Source organism: Hetaerina americana, unplaced genomic scaffold, assembly GCF_022747635.1.
Source record: "Hetaerina americana unplaced genomic scaffold, ioHetAmer1.1.p SCAF_4, whole genome shotgun sequence".
NCBI lineage: Eukaryota > Metazoa > Arthropoda > Insecta > Odonata > Calopterygidae > Hetaerina > Hetaerina americana.
Window position 1 is genome coordinate 31,297,256 of NW_027286985.1, and position 19,474 is coordinate 31,316,729.

The window sequence follows — 19,474 nt, forward strand, 5'->3', positions numbered from 1 at the left end:
TTTAACTAGTAAATAGCTTTTCCCTTTCCTTGCATTCGAATGTATTATAGTTTAAAAATACTGTTAACTGCCATTGCATTATTATCGATGGAAATTATGCTCCCGTTTAATTATCAACCGAATAGAAACATATTTAAAACTCTTCTTAGAGCCAAATGGAAACAATCCTAATAATTTCATCTGTGCAGTGGTGAGATATTTAAAACTATAGGTAATGTTAGCAGCATAAAATGCGATAAATCATGAGTTGCAGGTGTTTAAGGAATTGATATTGTGACCTTGATATGTTGCATTGGAAAACGAATTTACGTCATAATCTCACGTTTTTCATTTTCTCTGTGATTTATTTTTTGGTGGTGTTTGTGATGTATTTTTCGTATTCGTTTCCAATTAGGTGTAAAGTTAACGAGACCAACACACCCCCTGTGTTTACCTATCAAAATTTTCCCTGGGGTGAACCTAGGGGAAACCTTTCAGTAAGGTTGATTTAAAAAAAAAAGTTGTTTCACTGCATTTCTTCCTGACAGAATGTGTTTTCTACCCCCTAATACTTGGATCCAACCCAATGTTTTGATGGCTATGTTATAATGGGTAATCTACAGGTCAAGTTTGGTGTTGGATGGACAGTCTACACGATAGTCCAATGACGGTTTCCTTGTCTCTTCTGCAAAACACAAGCTGACTTCCAACATTACATTAAATCCCTCTTCAATTCAGCGTACTTAATTCATTCCATCTAATACACTTATCTTATTCCTACCCCTTCCTCGTTGGTATAGAGTTCTCCCTTCTACCAGTCTTCAACATGACATAGGCAAGCAAAATACTCTGCATCCAACTGAACTACCTCCTTTGGCTATAGGGGATCGAGATGATGCGGGGGCTAACGTACTGGCTTCCCACCCTGAGGGCGCGGGTTCAAATCCCGGCGGTGTTGAATATTTTTCAGAGGTATCTCGATCACTGAGGTGCTTTGTGGAGGGCACTTTGAGTGAGTACGCCGTCCGTCGGATGGGACGTTAAGCTGCGGACCCCTTGGCGCCTTTCGTAAAGAGCAGGCTAATGCCGACGCCGGGTTTCTCTCCTCCCTTCACCCTTTCCTGTCCATCCCCTATGGCGCAAATGACCTTAGCTGTCGGTCGCCTCCCCTAAAAACTACTACTCCTTTGCCTATCTTCTGAAAATCCGCTTTCTTCTCCCATCATACCAAGTTCTTTGTTTGTTTACCTCACAAAACCATTTCACTTTTTCCATCCTTCTCCACACCCATTTTTCAAAAGGCTCCAACCTACGCCTATGATCTTGCTACAAAGACTTTCTTGCCATGTGAAACCACTCCCCTTATCATAGTCTTAGGGAGACGTTTCTCATCGTCATTACTCTAGTCCCTGTCATCAATTTCCTTTCTAGTGAAAGCTTCTGTGTCTGATGTAATTCTTCTTCCCATGTCTATACCATTTTCTCCGTCTTGAACCAAAGCACATCTGAGATACATATACTGTTCCACGTGCTCAAGTTTAATAACTCATATTTGAATATTAAACTTAGCTTTTCTCTTTCTTGAAAATCTCATAACCTTTGTTTAGTGTACATTTATTCCCCTCCCATACCTATTGAACTGACTTTCCAATGCACTCAACACTGCTTGCAAACCCATGGCTGACTGATAAGGAAAAGCTTGATCATCCACTATCTTAACTGATTTTATGAATTACCCCCAAAGGTAACTGGCTGAGTACCCTTCCAGCTTCACTAGTGTTATCGTGGAGGTAGAATTTTGCTCTGTGGTTTGTATAAAATCCACCTCATCAATTTTTGCATTAATATCTCCATGCAGTGTATCATAAATTGCTTTGCATAGTTCAGTCTTCAGTTGGCCCAAGAGCTGATAAACGCTAATGGAATTATCCTTTCAAATGTATTTCACATTGTCTATCACCTAGTGGCTATTTATTAAGTTATTCCTTATCTTTGAATTTATCACGAAACTGTTTCATATAACGCCGTGTGTTACCCCCAACCTGGAGGTCCAGGATTCATACTCGTGGTTCACTTCCCTAGAAAGGTATGCTTCACTACTCATGAAAACCTTCCCCTGTCATTGTGGGTCACTGTCATTTAAGTCAAGACCTGTCTGGTAAGGGAGACCATATCAGTAGCCAAGCTACCACTAGCCTTAGCCCTACCTGGCCAGCACACTCAGTGGCTTTCAAAAGGTGGTACACTCTGGGGAGGAGTGACATGCACCTACCTATTGAAATCTACACAAGGAAATAGATGATGTTGACTGTTTCTACTTCATGTCACATGGAATAACTGGCCTCCTCACGAACTCAACTACAATCATTCTGGCTAGGAGTAACAGAATTCAACATCAAATCAAACATGATAAGATTTTTTGCTTTCCTGGTACATAATTTTGGTGGCCTTTGTAGGTTTTCTACCACAGAAGCTGACATCTCGATCTGGTGAAAAACATGCAGACTTCACTGTATATCGTACATGGTGTACAACATGTCAGAGAGATCAGGCTAATGACTATTTATTGTGTCACGTCGATTTCTAATGGGGTCAAAATTGAAATATATGTACACACACACAGATTCTGGCCTAGCCTATCAGTCTGATCAGAAGAAGGCCGAAAGCTCAAACTATCTTAAAAGTGAATATCCATTTTTGGATTTTCTATAAATAATGTACTTTATGTACTATTGTGCTGTCCCAGTATTACACGCACACATGTATATATTTGAATATATATATCTATTTCATGTCAATTCCCTCAATCCTTGATACCTCCATTTTACATCCTCAATTTGTCCTATGTACACGTCTCTAGGTCTTCCTTGTGGAATTTTCCTTCTATTTTTCCATATATTATATGCCTAATCAATCCATTGAGCCACAATATGTGTCCAATCCATCCATTTCTTCTTTGCTGTTGAGTTCTCCATATGGTCTTTCTGCTTTTCTATATACCTCCTTGTTCCTTAGTTTGTCCATCCATTTAATCTTTAATATATGTATACGCACGCATACATATATATACATATGTGTGGGTCATGGTAGTCCTGGGGTAGAGTGTTAGACTATTAACCAGAGGGCCCGGGCAATGCCTCTCTGGGCACCATCTGCTGAACTCAAGCTATTTGATTTGTTGGGTACCAGGTCTTCCTAAGAAACTGTAATCAATACAGGGAAAGTAGGTGGCCCCCCTACCCTGACTTGTGGATTTCACACGCCATTTGGCTTAGTACTAAGTGAATTCTACCATCACCTACCAAACAAACCTTCAAGTTAATAACTGTGTTTATGGTTAATATAATATATATGCACACATATATATATATATATATATATATATATATATATATATATATATATATATATATATATATATAAAATATCTTCGAAATGGAACGCTCTTCGGCGACACACAAATATATAAAAAACACAGATGTAGATTTTTAGAATATAGAGACACAAAGAAAGGACACTCACAATTTGTTATTTTACGTTTCGACAGCACGGCTGTCGTCTTCAGAATCTGCTTCTGAAGACGACAGCCGTGCTGTCGAAACGTAAAATAACAAATTGTGAGTGTCCTTTCTTTGTGTCTCTATATTCTAAAAATCTACATCTGTGTTTTTTATATATTTATATATATATATATATATATATATATATATATATATATATATATATATATATATATATATATATATATATGCTTTCATAGACGTAACACGGAAGTGCGGAATAGTACAATACACAGTAACACACAATATAGAAACACAAAAAAAGATTACTTCTATATCTTCAGAGGAAGACGGATTGTTTCCGTCGAAATATCAAGAAAATACGTGTGAGTGTTCTCTTTTTTTGTGTTTCTATATTATGTGTTACTGTGTATTGTACTATATATATATATATATATATATTTATATTTTAATTTATATATATATATAGATGATATAGAAGCACTCATTAGAGCAATATAACAGCAAAATAGAGTACAAAATAAAATAGATAACACATTATGTTATCTGTTTTATTTTATGTTCTATTGTGCCATTATATTGTATGTAAATGCATATATTCATGTGTCTCATGGATGTAATGTTTATCAAGATAACACTAGGAAACAAACACACAAAAAAGAAACTCACATGTATTCCAAATTTACAGTGGCGCTGCTACCTTTCTGATGGGAGAGAAGGAAAAAGCTGACTCTCATTTGAGAAAGGTGGCAGTGCCACCAACAATTCAGAATACGTGTTTCTTTTTTGCATGCTTTCTGCATGCTGTTTTTGTTTCCTAGTGTGTGTATATGTGTATATATATTTATAAATATATATGTGTATATATATGTATATATATATGTATTTATATATGTAATAATTTTATACGACCCCAAAGAATGGATTTAAGATGATTTTGGAAAATAGGAGAATAAAAAACGGGGATAAATTGTTGTTGAATCCATGCTAGAATATTGAGATAATTAGCTATTAAATAAACTGACAATATAATTTTGAAACCTGTTTGGAGAAAATGTAAAATTAAATAACTATTTAATAATTTAACTATAAAATAATGGCAAAAGTAAAATTATCACTGGAAATGACCAAGTAATTATTGCAATACAACAGGTAGAATTTATTTTTATTGAAAACTCAAAGGTCCAATTGTGTATGGAAATTATTTCTAATTCGCCGAACAAACTCAGAAAAGAATTATAAACTTGTTTTTAATTAATGATCATAATTAATGAACTTCGTCGATTGTTATCAATTATTAGTATAGTTCAGATTAATTAGTACGTCTTTACTTCAATATAGGCACCTCTTGCTTATATATGTTAGATGAAGTAGTAAAATATATACGAAGGACTCCACCTAACGCTCCCATGATAAATAACATAGAAGAGATGGGCAATTGAGCGTGCAATGCAATAAAAGAATATTGTACACCCGCCATTCAATACTCAAGACCGACGTTCTATGAGGCCATCTATTGGTAACTCTATCATTTTGACATCAGGGTGAAGTGAAACATGGAGAGCGGTAGTCGGCATTGTGTTTGATTTAGGTTTAGAGGGTAGAAGCACGTGTAACATCAATTTATAATGAAAATGGAATCTAGCGCTTGTGATATTGAACCAAACCGAGTTGCTGAAGCATATCGCTACTATCAGCCTGCATTTGTTCCCGCTCAGATCGAGAAAAGATTGGATTTTATTGATATAAATGAAGGTAGGAAATGTTATTACTTACACTATTAGCTTATACGCTAGTGTAGTTATTGGAATCATTTATTTGATTAAGCATTTCGCGTGAAAGTCTCTATTTATATTCAGCAACCAACTGTTCGAAAATTCATGGACAACAATGCGTAACCTGTGTTACCTTTCTATTCTCTCCTAGCTAGATTTAATGAATGGTTAATTTAAAATTATATCAGCTTGTAATTCAAGGAATCGATTGTAAAATTTTATTGTTTTCCTGGGATATTTTATCCTGGATGATAGTATTCTGGAAGGATTACCTCTACTTACCGTAATATTAAAAACTAAGAATGTTTTTCTCCCTCGCATCATGTATTATGCCTCTATTCTATTTTGGTAGTGTTTCGATTCGCTCCAAGCTCTGCAATGAGCATAAAATTGTTTGTCCTGATTTTGGTAATCACTGCATACACTCAGGCGCTTGTAATTCATCAGGCAACTTTCGACCCCAATTCCCCCCAGCTGGGCTTTCATGCGTAAATGTCGATTGCTTGAAACTACATTGCTTCCTGACCTGTGACATTATTCTATAAGTGCGCCCGAATTAGCTAACAGAAAAGTTGTTCAGCTGGGGATTACTTTCGTTGACGAGCCCTGTTATATGTATGCAAGAAGACAAGGATGTCGTAACATCTCAATCTCTATCCTGAACAACATTCTTTTCTGTATCAATCTGTCGGCTTAATCGTTTGTCGTGGAATTCACGGAGGTTGCATTGTCTACTTTATTGTTTCTCCTCCAAATAAAACATCTCTTGAGGTGATTGGTGGTCCATTGTCTGGTATCATTGACTCAGTATGCCCCACATTTTTAACCCATCTGGTGGCCTTTTCATCCAGCCGTTAGATACCTCATGATCACTTCAGCCCACGATTCAGTTCATTTGACAGTTTAACCCAGAAATGGCCATATTCTAGCGAGAGCTTGGACCGAAAAATTCTAGAGGCTATTTAAGAATAAAGAGGTGTTTTAAATTACTCAGGGTGATTTAATTGTGGCATTCGATACCGCTGGAAAATTATTCAATATTATTATTAGACCTCAGCATTTGTTTTCCATTTTTTTGTCTTTATTCTAATGTTGACCACAGTCCATGATTCTATGCATTGCAAACTAGAAAAAATGGCCTCCTTATGGTCTAAACAAATATTGGAACCTCTGTAAAAATCGCAAAGTGAACAAGCTTGGTTGCCTCGCCTTCCACGTAACCTAATTCCATTGTTCCCCATCATAACTGGAGAATTAAGAATGGTTAGCTCCAATGATGTTTCTCCTATGTAATTCACTCTAATATCAGAATTCTCAATCATTTTATACTCATCTTTTGGGATTTTTTTTAATGTGTGGCAATTTATTTATTTTTATTTTATTTTTTATTTAGAACTCTTTGGGCAAATTCACTCCGTAGTGGTGAAATTAAGATGGGTATTGCAGCTACTAAATAATCATGTACTTGAGCAATTGATCCTTGAAGGGAAAAGTAATATTGGGAGGCTGGCTCCAAAATGTTGTTTTTAGGAGTTGCACTAGATTTGAATCTTATAAAAAATATGCTGTAAACATTACATCTTCCTTTTGTTTTCTTCTTGATATTAGTTATTATTACTTAAGGGCTCATTTTCTTTTCTTCCTACTGATTTGTTTCAACACATGCTTTCTTCCTTGCAGGTATGTAATTCTTCATATAATTTCTCAGTTTTATTCATATGCCCATGAAGATTTATCCTTTTCAGCTTTTGATATAACTTTTATGCTAACTGAACCATCACAATTTATTCTTTGAATTTTTTTTAGATGTTTTCCTCCTATGCATGCACGTATGCAAAAGAAACTATAAAGCCACATGAAACCAAAGCATAATAATTGGGTTGCTCTGTATGCCATGTTATTGATATACATTGTTGGTAATTGGGTGTCACTTAATAGCTTGAAATTTCTCTCTTGCCTGGCTCCTGAGGTATCCAGTTACTTACAGTTTAAAAAAGAGGGACAGAGGTGATATTTTTTTAGTATGATAGTCTTCTGCTTACATTTGGGCAGCATTTTCCATTCGGTGGGATTTCTTAGAATACTACTTAACCTATGTGTTGAAAATTATGAAAATAGAATTAAAATTAGCACTGATCTTGTCATGTGTTACATTTCAAATTCACATGGGTTCAAATTTTTTTGGGCTTAATTTTTGTCAAAGTTATGTTGATTATAAATATGAAATTTCTGTGCTATTTATGTGCTATCTGTAGCTATTTCTTTAAATGTGATTCCTGATTTTTCCTTTTCCAGATGGACTTATGCTTCTAGGGTCCTCAAATCTGACTGGAAGAATATGGAATGGTTCAATCTGGTGTTATTCACACACAGAATTGGAGCCTAAAACAGATAATAGTTTAACGGGTGTACTGTGTGACAGTGGAGTGTGTGATGGCATGTTCCTCCCATGTAAAGATAAAGTAATCATTATTCTTTTCTATTAAAAAATCACTTATGATCTGTTAAAATAATGTTGACCATACTCCATACACCACCTTTAAGGATCACCGATATAAATCACTTCATCCTATTCTTTCACCAGAGGGTAAAGATATCATGGATATGATATCTTTACCCTCTAGTGGCCCCACCAACATTTATTCTTACGTCCCTTTTTGTGTCTCTTTAACCATTTCTTATTACATATATTTTGAGCAGCTCAGGTGATAATGGACACCCCTGTCTTACTCCTCTTCCTGACCCTGCCTGTCTGTTTTGTATCCCCCACTTGCATTTGAGCCGTCTGAGACATGCACAGGCTGTGAATAAGTCTCCTATCTCTACAATCTACTCCTATTTTCTGCAATACATTCATAAATTTTACCCAATGTACTATGTAAAATGCCTTTGAAATTTATTTTAGTGACAAATACATCTTGATGGTATTCTATGTTCCTCTCTTTTAGTGAACTTGTTACTCCAATGGCATCAAGCATCTCTTTCCTCTCATTGAACCCAAACTGATCATCCCCTTAGTGCTCATTTACCCTGTTCTACCTCCTCATACGTATTGATGATCCTGAAAACCACTTAAGCTATTTGCTAAATCAAACTATTTGCTCTGTAGTCCTCATTAATGGCTGCCTTCCTTTTTTTTGAATGGGTACTAACACTAATATGACAGTCTTTCAGCCTAGTTCTGCTCTCATAAATGACACGAATTCCTCCGTAAGAACTCTTTCTTCCAAGTTTTCCTAAACCTTTAGTACCATATTTTCCCATTGATGACACTTGCATTATCAATACAAAAATGTTCAGATGATCAAAGAAATGACGATGCCCGCTATGCAATGAAAATTGAAAAAATCCAAACATATATGTATTTTTAGACACACACATCTGATATAGACTTATTTTTACACCCACTATGTATAATTTTTGCACGTATATATAAATATATATGTGTGTGGGTCGCGGTAGTCCAGGGGGTAGAGCGTTGGACTGCTGACTGGAGGGTCCCGGGTTCGATTCCCGGGCAAGGCACTCTGGGCACCTGCAGCTCCACCCAAGCTAAAGTGATTTTTCGGGGTACCAGATCTTTCTGGGAAACCATAACCGGGACAGGGAAAGGAACTGGCCCCCCTACCCTGATGTGTGAATTTTCACACGCCGTATAAGGCTTAGTACTGGGTGATCTCTACCATCACTTACCAAACTGACCTTTGGGTTGATTACTGTGTTTATGGTTTTTTTATATATATGTAAAGACAGATGTGCAGCATCTATACATGTTCAAGATAACTATGAAGCCCTGGGCACATGGTACCTATACAAATTCATGATAACTACAAAGTCCTGGGTGCACGTTATACATAAGGTGTGCGTTATCAATGGGAACATACGGTAGTTCTGTGGGAAGGTTGTTTTCCCCAATGGTATTATTTGATTTCAGTTCCCTTAATGTCGTTTCTATCTCGCCATTGAGTGAGTGTGCACCCTGGCTATCATCATCTATATCATATTCTCTTTCTATGTCTAACCTTGCCGGCTTAATGTCTTTATTATATAGCTGATCTACATATTCCTTCCATATCTCTTGAATTTTCCATGGTTCGTTTAATAATCTTCCTACTTATCTTTCATTGTTTGCACAAATTTTTCCTCTCTACGTACATCTCTAGACACTTTTTACTTTTACTTTAGTTACCCTTCCTTTGTAAACTCTCCATGTACTCGCACTGCATCTTCCACCACACTTCTTTTGCTCTATTTTTTCACCATCTCAGTTTATTTTTCAACACTATGAACTTTCTTATGCCTAATTGTTTTTACATTCTTTGTTTCCTTCTCTTGTATATTATTCTAATTCATCTCCCTTTCTTCACTCATAAGTTTCTCAACAACAACCTGGTATTCCGTTTTTCCATTACACTAAATGCTCTTACAGGTCATTTCCTGAACCCTTTATTCTTTTGAATCTCTTGTCATGCTTCATTTGTAATACGAGGGTCATCCGGAAAGTAGTACCTGTTCGTGAAATAAAGACACAAAAGTAAATATTAACAAACATAAAAAATTTTATTTGAAAGAGGATACTTTAAACTACTTCTCAACATAATCTCCAAGCAAATTAAGGCATTTGTCATAACGTGTGACAAGTTTCTGTATTCCTGCTGCATAGTCCTTCGCCGCCAGCTCATTGAGATACGCGAGGGACCCATCTTGCACAAATTTTTGCATAATGCAGATGGTGTTTAACAATTTCATGAACAATTGTTCGAGAAACATTGGGAAAATGCTCACAGATGTCATCAATTGTGACGCGCCGATCGTTCCTCACGAATTCGTCAACTGAGCTCACCAGTTGGTCTGTAATGACAGACGGTCTCCCCGAACGCTCATCGTCGTGTGTGTTCCCCCTCCCCATGTTGAAGTTGCGACACCACCGCCGAACAGACGACTCGTCCATTACATTGTCTCCATACACCTCCTTTAATTGGCGATGAATATCACATGGGCGAACGTTTCTTGCATTGAGGAATTTAATCACTGCCCTCACTTCACAACTGGCGGCGTTCTCAATTTTTTTAAACATTGTAAACAATCACAGAAACAACACAGGCAATGCTAGCGTCACGCAACTTGGCTCAGAGAAGGCAGACAAGCCACTGAAGCTATCTGACCTCGTCCAGCGGCTACTCGCGTCGTCAGCACTTCATGCGGCACGAACGGGTACTACTTTCCGGATGACCCTCGTAAATTACTGGGAATTGTCTGGGAAAGTGAAAATAAATCACGCTGTTCCTAAATATATGCCTAACATAATATAGTTGAACTGATATCTTCCTAGATCTTCGGGCATTTTTCATGTGTATGTATTCCTGTTATGGTGTTTAAACCCAGTGTTCATTATGATTAAGGCCTGTCTCATGCAGAACTCTATTGCTTTCTCTCAATGGTTATTCATTGTTTCTAAATTGTAGTTCACTACTTCATTACCATCCCTTTCTTCACCTACTATTGTATTCCAATCACCATCATAATCAAATGTTTCCCTCCAGGAACACACACATTTCTCCTCTAACTGATTGTATACCCTGTTGACTTCTGCCCATGCCCCTCATATATATATATTTTTATATTCGTTTGCCAAAATACACATGCCATAAAAACTAGTTCAACCTATCATTTCCGGTATACACAGGATACATTCTGTTTATATCAACTTCTATGTCAAACCCCCTAATCTCTGTACTTCCCTTCTTCATCCATGACACACCACTTTTTAGAGAGACTCTGCAAAGCAATGTCATAATGACTGCAATAGACATTACCTCCCTATACACTTCTATTCCCCACAGTGAAGTTCATGCTATATTATGGCACTACCTTTCCTAATTTTTGTCTCCCCATGTTGTTTCCACTGATTCCTCAATTTGACCCACTTTGTGCTAAAAAAATGCTTTCTCGTTCTGAGATGAATTATTGCTGCAGATAAAAGGCACTGCCCCGGGAACGAGAATGGCTGCCTCATGCATAGACCTATTTATGAGCATTCTGGAAGAAGAGTTCCTGTCATCATTAGAACTGAAGCCATAATTTTGGGTCTGCTGCATTGACAACATTTTTAATCCAGCTCCAAAGCCCTAACTCTCTCTCCAAATTCATTTCTGACTCAACTGCTCTTTCTATATCTCATTTACCTTTCATGTCAATAGCCGTCACCCTCCGCATGCTGCAGTAACTTATTGTTATCATTCTTGCTTCATTCAAATGAACTTAATGTAAGCACGGAAACCTTAATCATTGCTCCATGTATTTAATGTGCAATCCCTTATTCACTCTTGATTTGTGCCCATCGCATTTGCAGTAATCATTCATCACTTGACCTTCATTCATATTTAACATCAATACCTCCCTGATGAAATGTAGCTATGTAACTTTTCTTAATTGATCTTCCCTTCTTAGCTGCATCCATCCTTCCTCATCCCTAGTATATGTCATACCCCAAATCGAACATCAATACTCTATTGTCCTTCCTCCAATGCACAACAGCCGTATTTCTTTGTGTACATATGCAACCAAAATAAGTTCATTAAGACAGTGAGCAAGGTGGAAAGTTACTACAGCATGTGGAGGGTGTCAGCTATTGAAATGAAAAGTAAATGGGAGAGAGAAAGAAATGAGTTGGGAAATGAATTTCGAGAGGGTATTGGGGATTTGGAACCAGATTAAAAATGTCGTCAATGCTGCAGACCCAAAAAAACTGGTTTCAGTTCTTGCGATGACAGGAACTCTTTTTCCAGAAGTCTCATAAATAGGTCTGCGTATGAGGGAGCAATTCTTCTGTCGGTGGCTGTGTCTTTTATCTATTGCAACAGTTCGTCTCGGAAGGAGAAAGTATTTTTTTATAACCACGAAATGGGTCAAATTGAGGAATAGGTGGAAAGGGCACGGGGAGGCAAGTGTATTGTAGGAAGAACTTCACTGTGGTGAATGGAAGTGTATAGGGAGGTAAGTATATTGTAGACATTACGGCATTACTTTGCAGAGGGAGATGAGAGTGTGGAGTATCCCCACAAAGTTGAATGTCATGGATGAGAAAAGGAAGTACAGAGTCTAGGGGTTTGAGATGGAAGTAGATATTAGCAGAATGCATTTTAGGTGAATTCATATGTACATGTGTATGTGCATACCCTGATCATATAAATCCTATGTAGTCACATAATTATTTTATCTACAGATTTTGATTGGCAAGGACTCGGGTGTTGTGCAACTTCTGCAGCTTGTGGAGGGCAGCAATAACAGAGAGTGGGGTGGAGGGGGTGGGAATTCAAATGGTAGTGACCGTCTAGTGGAGGCAATGCCATGGGAGCATAGCGATCAGAAGCATCATTTGATGACGTTAGCATCAGCTGGTGAGCATGATGCTGCTGTTCTCTGCCTTGCCATTCTACCCTCATCAGGCTCGAATGCCGTACCAAGAGCTGTCTCTGGAGGTGCGGACATGTGGTATGTTGATAAATCGTTACTTTTCAATAGCTTTTTAGCAGTTATTATGGTTGAATTATTTTTCATGACCAACCACATTGCTGTCATACTCATTTTTTTGCATACCATACAGGTTCATAGAAGTTCATTCTAAAACCTGGGATCTGTATTGAGGAAATAATATTTTATTTTTGAGGAATAATACTTTATTTTTCCACCATTTATCTCATATGGAAATATTTGTTCCACATTGCGTTGTCATATGGTATAATGATGGCTTGATATGAAAAATCTTAAATGGAATAAATTGTTGCGTGAAATAACACTTTCATTGTTATTTAACACTACAGCGCACACTAGCTGTGTTTATTTTGTACAAATTATACCATGCCACTGATACTTGAACTAAGATTAGTTACTCGTCTAAGTTATGACTAACTTTTTATTAATTTCACCCAACAAATATGTTGGTTGTGAATATGGTTGGCCTTTATTAAAACACAGGTTTAATATAGGTCTCATTGGTTTAATGCTATTTTCATTGCTTTTCCTGGATGTATCATGAAAATTAGTTTTTATGGCTGACATGCTGCGATTTTGATTTTTTGTAAAATAAAAATGTGGTTCATAGAGTTTGGAAGTAATTTGACTTGAGTTTCCCTCTTGGTATTAAATCATCTGAGTAAACACGAACATAAGAAAAAGAGAGTTACTATTATGAGTTTCATCTTTCTTCTTCCTAAGCCAAAAAAAAAATTAGATCACATGGCTTACCATGTACATGTTCATTTCACAGTGATTCAGTTTTTGTTGCAGTGTAGCATCACCTGTCCCAGAAGATGAGGTATTCTGAGTTTGCACTGTTGCAAGCTAGAGCTCCAGTTGGGGTGGGAGGATTTGTTGGTCTGTGGTGCACAAAAATATGTGAGGGGAACCAGTTTAGTATGAATCAATTTCTACATCATGCCATCAATTTGCCAACCATTTTGTTCACAATATTTTCTAGAATCAGCTGTCATGGTCGAATAACAGGAATTGTTTGCAGGAAGATTTGAATTTTCAGACTTATGTACTATGTGCAGTACAAATGATATGCTCCCCGGGAGGAACGAAAATAAAATCCTATAGTGAATACAAAACTCCTTATTTTCCAGTATTAAAATATGGGACATTGAAGCTCTAGTGACAGAACATACGTACCGCCCGGCACACTCACATCAGGTGGTTAGTCTGTGTGAAGCTCCTAAAGGAAGTAACTCTGAAGGCCTCTTTGCATCATGTTCTCTGGATGGAACAGCGCTCATTTGGGATCCGCGACAGCCTAGACCAGCACATTGTGAGTAACATTTGAAAGTATGACCAATTATCCTTTGATCTGTCTGTCTCCGATTTTTCGTTCACTATTTGTTTATGTAAAACTCCTAACTTTAAACTATTCTCTGCATTCTATTGCTCTACTTGGTTGATAATTCCACTGAGAATTGCTCTGTGGTAACTAAACCTTGTATAACTCATAATGATTGAACTTAAGTTAAGAGCTTTGCTGTCTTTTGTGTATTGCTACATAATTCTTGTGATAAGTGATTTTGCTCTTTTATTGAATCTTTTATCATTAGGAAGCACTTGGTTGCACAATCTCCAGATTAGAATTGTCAAAGTGAAGAAAATTTGAATTCATATTAAAATAGTTTGCTCAATGTGAAAATTTAATGTATGTAGCAGACAAGTTTTTAAGCAGTGAAGCCATTTCTGTTTTACCCATATTGCATCCAACATTGGATGCCCCTTAATATGTGAGCCCCAAAATAAATGGCCTGGAAGTTTTATTTTCCATTTGATATTTCTTCTCTTCCCCCATAGGATTTCTCTGCCCTTTGCTTGTTAAGATGTTTTATGATATCCTGGAGTCACTAATGATAGATTGCCTATGATGTACTTCCTATTTTTAGCTTTCGTTGTTGAATATCTAATGATTCAGTCGCTAATTAGAGTGCTAGATTTTCAAATTTCCTTGGGTAATATTTCACTCTTATCCTTATTTCACCAAGTTTCTCCTTTAATCTTTTACTATTGGTGCAGTTCATATTCATTTGTCATTTTCCATTTTTCAAAATGTATATCTCATTCATTAATAATGTGCCCAGATTCACTCGTGTATCGTATATACCCCATTGGAGACATCACAATTTCAGATTTATTTATTTATTCAGTATTAGTCCGAAAACAGCACATTTTGGCCTTTACATCGAACTATTATTAATGATAACAATGGTCACATTTACAAACACCCATGCCCTAGGTGGAGGAAAACTCACCCAGGTGGGAATCGAACCCGCAAACTTTGGAATGGCAGACGAGGACGTTACCCCGCCGCCACCGGGGTCGGCGATTTAAAAACTAGATAAATTGCCTAAGTGAAAACAAACTAAGACAACTTGGCTGTTCTCTTTTTATTTTTACTAATGTCTTCTTTACTACTACAATGCCCTGCATAACTCCTCTCTCTGAGCTAAAACTGGTTTTAACCTAATTTGTCATTTGCCTTGTTGCCAAACCTTTCCTTGGTGATTCTTAGTGGTAATTTTCCAGCTAAAGAAAAAGTTAAACCTATGGTCCTAGGCCTTTTATATTCTTTTTTAAAAATTAAATAAATATTGAACTAAATTAGTCTTGTAACTGAACACCTTCATGGTAAATTCTACATGTAAGCCCAAAAATCATCCTTCCGTGAAAGTTGGTAATTTTGAAGGGGTATTAGGCATGTATTCCAGGTGTGGCACATAATATTTCCCACCCCAGCCTCTCATGCCATCATATATTTTATGTTTACTTTCTTGTTTCATTTGTTCTTTTTAAGGCCTCCCACCTCTGTTCTACTGTTCTCATCCTACTGCCAACTTAGTATTTAATGAACTAATTTATGTTATTCCTTTCTTTTTGTTCCAATGATACCAAGAAATTATGATCTGAATCTCTATACAATCCTAGAATATACAATTTATGACAAAATTAATCATTATATACATGAATTGTTTGCCTAACTTAATTGGTGACTACTTATGTATTTCACCATTAAAATATCTATTTTAACTTTGGAAAAATTGTGAGTTTAACAAGTTGTATGTAGTTGAGCTCCCAATTTTTTACCTTATTTTCTGCATTTTAAATTGCAAATTCACATTGTTGGCATAGTGGGAGATGTAAATACTTGATTAGTCCAAGTAGGAATTAATTGAGATGGCCTGGGGTTTGTTTATCGAGTTATTATCATCAGATAAGACATTCAGAACCTTTACTAGAAGTTCATGTATGGGTGGGGGAGAGGTAGGAATACAGGTGAGTCAGGAAAGTTTGGGAGCAGGGAAAGAAGGGATGGAGTTCCGGTAGGAACACCCCATCTCTCATGATGGGGGACCCAACCATCAATTTCATTATTGGTATCTCCGGGTATAGATTAAGTATTAATGTATTCAGTGTATGCGAAATTTATTTTAGAAGAAATGGAAGCAAAACCAAGCCAAAGTCTTTATATTAAAACATGCTGAACTTTCTATTAAACAGCATATGTAGAAAAGGAATCTTCTAATATCAAACATGCTCACTTGAAATTGTAGTACCAGTCTATAATTGTGCACTTGGTGGTTAATTCTCATCAGCCAATGACAAACAATGAAAAAGCAGCTACCAAATCATCCCAATATTTAGAGGGACCTACTGCATACATGTGCGCTTAAACTTTCTTATACTATGTGAATGCAATCTAATGAAAGATACCCTGCACATTGTTAGTGCTGCCAAAAACAATGTGCAGATGGTTAAAATAAGAGCACTTGATGAAGGAAAAGCCATTAATTAATTCTCCTGTATGAAGTCATATTTCTGGCAACCAAATCAGTGATTGAAATGCTATTGAAATAATTAGCTTCATTAAATACCCTTTAAGATGATTACGCTTACCAGGTAGACTACCTATAAACATTCATGGATAACCATTTGTCACTGTTATCATTTTACCTCATTATCATCCATCTGTTATTATCTTAAAACATTTTCTAGTCATCAAGGCATACCTTAAGCAAATATCAAGTCCTCCACATTATGGCATAACATTTAATTTGAATACAACCGGCAAACTCTATGTATATCCCTTTCACAACTTGAGCATTCACCATAAAATCTTGTTATGCCACTCATTCTCATTTGCAGACTTTTTTCTTTTATTTAGTCTAATGTTTCCTGAACAAAATTCCACTCCAATAAATTCTGATGACTATTTTCATTATTTTATTTACTTTGAACAGTGGTATTTGAAGCTCCTGGAAAATGTGGTGTGCAAGCAATAGCTTGGCAACCACAAAGTTGTGCTGGAAACCTTGCTTTGGGCCTAGGAAATGGTGCTGTTCATTTGGTTGATTCTCGGAAAGGAAAAAAAGATTCTACAACCACGAAGCTGCCAGTCTTTCAGAGATCATTACACAAACTTAGTTTTTGTCCTAGCAGGTAATTTTTAAGTTATTTACTGGGTCAGTGTCTGTCAATATTTACTTGGCAAATTTTTCATGTGTACATTTGTTGAAATTTAATTTTAATTTCTTACCAGATCTCATCTGTTGGCAGCATGTGCTGATGATAGTGTCGTGAAAGTCATTGGCCTTGATGGAAACTGTATGAATATCGAGTGAGTTGGTTAAAAGTATTTTGATTATATTGAGTAGTTATATCACATATTAACATTAGATATGTCACTCATATGCATGAGTAGTGTCTGGCAAATTTGGCAAGAGACAATTTGCTGCATTGCCGATTGAACTTTCTTTCCCAAACCGAGGTTGTATCCCACCATCTAATTGCCTCCAGGATCATTCCTGATGCCCATTAAAATAGAACTCAAAGGTAGTGAGGAAAGGCATTTGTAAGAAGGGAAGGCATTCATTTTAATCATAAAAATTATCATATGTATGTGGTAGGGGAGAGTCAAGTTAAAATAAATTATTGGGGTATACTTCTTGGAAAGATGCAGAAATTAGGTATTCACTTTTGAATGATTTTCTGCTGAATGAAACTCATTGCCTAGCCATGTAAGCGGTCTCAAGCACTCTAAAGAGTTCTTTTTTCATCGTAACAGGTAAGTCCTCCTTGGATTGATCCAAAGGGAAAGCTTTTCTTTGGGATTTGACTTTCCTCACCAACTCTTTGTCCTTCCTCTTCCTTGTCAGTTCATTTTCTGCTCAGCCTGCTGTTTGAGCGTTGTGTTGAAAGAATGAGAAATTATGGCCTACTCCATTTACTTTAAAGTTCTCACTATCAAATCCAATTTGATTGTGTCCATGACAGTGTTGCATATCTCCAAAATGTCACGTTATAATGCTATGGAAAACCAGAAGGCCCTCTTGGGCAAAGGGCAGACCCTTTCTTCATAGATCTTACTTCTCTTGGAAACTATGGCCAATTTTCTTTCTGCATGTCACAAAATCTAAGATCAGTAGCCCTATGTTCAACTTCATAATTCGGGTTCAATTATCACTGCATATGACTGATTATGAACTGGAATACTCATCACACTGTTGTTAGGAAAGAATTGAGGCAAAATGATGACTGCAAAATTTATGACTGGACAATATGCTAGTAAACTGTAATGCGTTGGACAAACAACCAGTAAATAACTGAAGTTTGTTTTTTGTAATAAGAGAAGGTTCAATAAAATTGCAAGGGGAATTCTTGCATGTTGGTGTTTGATTCACTGAAAGTCAATTTTCAAGTATGAATTTCCAACCATTTAAATAGTTTGTAATTTTATTTTTTCATGTTACTGAACACATGAATGGAAAGTAAACGTAGGGAAGTAATATAAAATATTTTTCAGTCTAAAGTAACAGATATTCTCCTTCAGGGTGACTTGGTGTTTGTAAATGTTCTAGGATTTAGATAATTCAAGAGTAACAAAATGAAGTCTGTGTCAATTTTATTTGCAGCAAGCAGAAATTTTGTTGCTGGGCGTTAAATATTTTAATATTTCCATCCAATTGAGTCCTAAACTTGGTTGAGTTTACTGTATTTACTTAACATTTTCATGCCTGCGTAAATTCAAGTGTGTCTCATTTTGATAGCAGTGTTACATTTGCTTACTTTGGTAACAATTAAAATAGGTGGTAGGGGTTGAGTCAATGAATGGTGATTAATCAGAGGTAAATAACTTTTGAAGGATTATACAGCTCTTGAATTTATTTTATCACAGCAATTTTGATTTTGTTATGATATAATAATGGATATTACAGGTGTTGTTGGTGCTGAATGTCTTTTGTTGGAATTTCTTGATTTATGTTTTGCCAATACAATAGAAAGGTCCCAAAATTTGTTGCAGTTGTTAAAACAGTACATTTTGCATATTCATATTTTGAACTTTTTACCGCGACATGAATTTTGTTATGATATAATTGTTTCCATAGACACTGGCTATTAAAGAAATTGAATTTCTCTGCACATGGAATAAGTTTTAGTGTGCATACTTATTTGTACAATACCAGTACAAAAAATGCACACAAGTGTAGGATTTTCTTTAATACATCACATCAATCTTGATTCAGTCTTGAAATTCTCTTGGGCTATTTCTCTTGTATATATATATTATCAGCGAGTCTTAAGTATTAGTTTCTTACACGGTTTCTAAGTCTAATATATGTAAAATTTTAAAAATTGAAGTTATGTCAGTTTGTTCATTAGGTTATG

General features: G+C 36.3%; 1 protein-coding gene across 4 annotated transcripts in view; it reads left to right on the forward strand.

Annotated features, from left to right (window-relative positions):
- Positions 1–19,474, forward strand: part of LOC139692441 (methylosome protein WDR77-like) — a 20,323-nt gene continuing 849 nt past the window's right edge. Inside the window, exons 1-6 of one of the 4 annotated variants that reach the window (XM_071590633.1) lie at positions 1–211; positions 7,571–7,737; positions 12,501–12,769; positions 13,903–14,084; positions 17,050–17,248; positions 17,349–17,426. In XM_071590633.1, the coding sequence (XP_071446734.1) occupies positions 7,579–7,737; positions 12,501–12,769; positions 13,903–14,084; positions 17,050–17,248; positions 17,349–17,426 (887 nt within the window). In that variant the 5' untranslated portion in view covers positions 1–211; positions 7,571–7,578. Of the gene's footprint in view, positions 212–4,826; positions 5,256–7,570; positions 7,738–12,500; positions 12,770–13,902; positions 14,085–17,049; positions 17,249–17,348; positions 17,427–19,474 lie in introns of those variants that run through there. The other 3 variants (XM_071590632.1, XM_071590631.1, XM_071590634.1) reach the window with 3 other exon arrangements.